Source organism: Bison bison, unplaced genomic scaffold, assembly GCF_000754665.1.
Source record: "Bison bison bison isolate TAMUID 2011002044 unplaced genomic scaffold, Bison_UMD1.0 scf7180017864213, whole genome shotgun sequence".
Taxonomy (NCBI): Eukaryota; Metazoa; Chordata; class Mammalia; order Artiodactyla; family Bovidae; genus Bison; species Bison bison.
Window position 1 is genome coordinate 6111104 of NW_011494785.1, and position 2653 is coordinate 6113756.

Genomic DNA, 2653 nt, shown 5'->3' on the forward strand with positions numbered 1-2653 from the left:
CTCTATGCGACCCCATAGATGGCAGCCCACCAGGCTCCCCCGTCCCTGGGATTCTCCAGGCAAGAACACTGGAGTGGGTTGCCATTTCCTTCTCCAATCCATGAAAATGAAAAGTGAAAGTGAAGTCGCTCAGTCGTATCTGACTCTTTTCGACCCCATGGACTGCAGCCCACCAGGCTCCTCTGTCCATGGGATTTTCCAGGCAAGAGTACTGGAGTGGGGTGCCATTGCCTTCTCCGAAAATGTCTGACACTTGCAGGCTATTTCCTCTGTTTGGAGACCCCTGGCCTTCCTGCCTGTTACCTTCTCACTAGGAGCATTTCTGTCAGCTCTTCCCCCCCCTCGAATTTCCCCACCCAGTCCCCTTACTTCTGCTTTCTCTTCCACATGCACTTCTACCTGCCTGCCCCCCACCTTCACATGTGATGTGATGTGGGGGCAGAGAGGGGATGTGATCCTGTCTCATCACATCCAGGCCTGCTGCCCCGTACCCTCCCCACTGCATGACCAGGGTGCCCCAGCTTGAGTTATCCGCTGACCACCGCGTTTCGGTCCTCTGTTCCCAGGTGGGCATCAACTACCAGCCCCCCACGGTGGTCCCCGGAGGAGACCTGGCCAAGGTGCAGCGGGCTGTGTGCATGCTGAGCAACACCACGGCCATCGCCGAGGCCTGGGCCCGCCTGGACCACAAGTTCGACCTCATGTACGCCAAGCGCGCCTTCGTGCACTGGTACGTCGGCGAGGGGATGGAAGAAGGCGAGTTTTCCGAGGCCCGGGAGGACCTGGCTGCCCTGGAGAAGGATTATGAGGAAGTGGGGACTGATTCATTTGAAGAAGAGAATGAAGGGGAGGAATTTTAAATACAGATGTTCCTCCTACCTGTGTCTCTTTATTCCTGCTACCCCTCCAAGCACGTTAACCCAGCCTGGATCCTGACACCAGGGCCCGTGGGTGACGAGCCCACACAGACGCTGAGCTCTGCCAGACCCTCATGAGGGGATGGCGGCTTTGTGTCCCCAGAGGAGACCAGAGTCACTGTCTCTGGGTCAGGGTGGGAGGCCGAGGCAGGATTTAAGATTCTAGATGCTGCTGGCCCCACCGCAGACACAGCCTCCTGGCTGGGAAGCAGGCAGTTGAGACCTGGGCTTTGGGAGGGCTCTGGAAAAAGAGTGGCTCTGTGGTCAGGGCTTGAGGAGAAGCAGGAGTGTGTTTCTGCCCTTGTAACACACAGACACAGCAGCGGGGTCACCGCAGGCAGTTCGGTGCTATGACTGAACTGTGCAGTTTGGGTGGGGAGTCAGAAATGACCTCGTGGAGACCCAGGTGCAGCCCGTAGCCACACTGAGGTTCTGGGGTCAGAGGACACCGGTAGGATGTGTGAAGAGCAGGAGAGAGGCCAGGGCACCCAGAGGATCGAGGGGAGGATGTGACGCCAGGTCAGGGGCCATTTGGGCCACTCCTAGAGAGGAGGTGAGGAGGTCAGTTTCCTCTAACTAAGCAGCATTTGGAAGGCTTTATGCAGAATGTCTCCTGTGCACACATCCCTTATCTGTCACCCCCAGCAGTCTCAAGGGCTCCTCCTCTTGTTTTATGCATGAAGACACTGAGGTGCAGAGAGTGTATGTGCTGGAAGTGGGAGAGCGGAGCCAGAGGCTCGACCACTGTCTTCTCTGGGTGCTCCACCCCATCTCCACCCTTGGGATTCGTGTCCTGTTCCAATAGCCGCCTCATGAGATGAAGGGTGGGGAGAAGCAAAGTCCACTTATTACAAAAGAGAGAACAAGTTAATGCATCTTTCCCTAAAGTTGGCAGCTCCAGTAGGATTGGGGGGAAAATCATAAGCCGCCCTGATTAAACTCGTGATGAGACCCCCAGGGTCGGGCCCACAGCAGGTCCTGATGCATGAAACGTACAGCTCAGCGACTGCGCACTTTTCTTGCTTGTCTCTATTCTGTATTCCTTGGAAGCCCCAAGAAAAATAGAATGAAATGTCCCAAGGAAAGGAAGATCAGGCTCCCCACTCATCGAGGACTGTTTCAGAGAGACCACCGTGGCGGTGCTCCTCTGTGACAGAGGCCGTGGGCTGAGGAGGCCAGGTCTGCTTGTGTCCAGACCCCCTTGCCTGAGGTCATCCCACGTCAGTACCTGGGGGGCTGCAGAGACCCAGGTCAGGAGCAATGGCCCATCTCAGGAAGGGGCGTTTTCTACTGATGGAGGGGAGGGACCTACCCATGAGTTTCAGATGAACCTCATGTGTGTGACTGTGACCTAATCAGGGAGACAGGAAGAGATCCCCAAGGCCAGCATTTAGGGGGCGGTTGTGAAAGACAGAGGGGAAGGGAGGGTGCTGGTGGGGTGAGGGGTCGGTACGTGCTAAGTCGCTTCAGTCGTGTTTAACTCTGCGACCCTGTGGACTGTAGCCCCCCAGTCTCCTCTACCCATGGGATTTTCCAGGCAAGAATACTGGAGTAGGTTGCCATTTCCTTCCCCAAGGGATCTTCCCGACCCAGGGCTGGAACCCATGTCTCCTGCATTGGCAGGCGTGTTCTTTACCACTAGTGCCACCTTGGTCATTTGTAAAAGACCCTGATGCTGGGAAAGATTGAGGACAGGAGGAGAAGGGGACGGACAGAGGATGTAGATGGCTGGATGG

General features: G+C 56.4%; 1 protein-coding gene across 1 annotated transcript in view; it reads left to right on the forward strand.

Annotated features, from left to right (window-relative positions):
• TUBA8 (tubulin, alpha 8) overlaps nt 1–878 on the forward strand; it is a 19323-nt gene extending 18445 nt beyond the window's left edge. Inside the window, exon 5 of the mRNA XM_010845072.1 lies at nt 567–878. Coding sequence (XP_010843374.1) covers nt 567–860 — 294 coding nt within the window. The 3' untranslated portion in view covers nt 861–878. The remainder of the gene's footprint in view (nt 1–566) is intronic.
• The last annotated feature ends 1775 nt before the right edge of the window (nt 879–2653 follow it).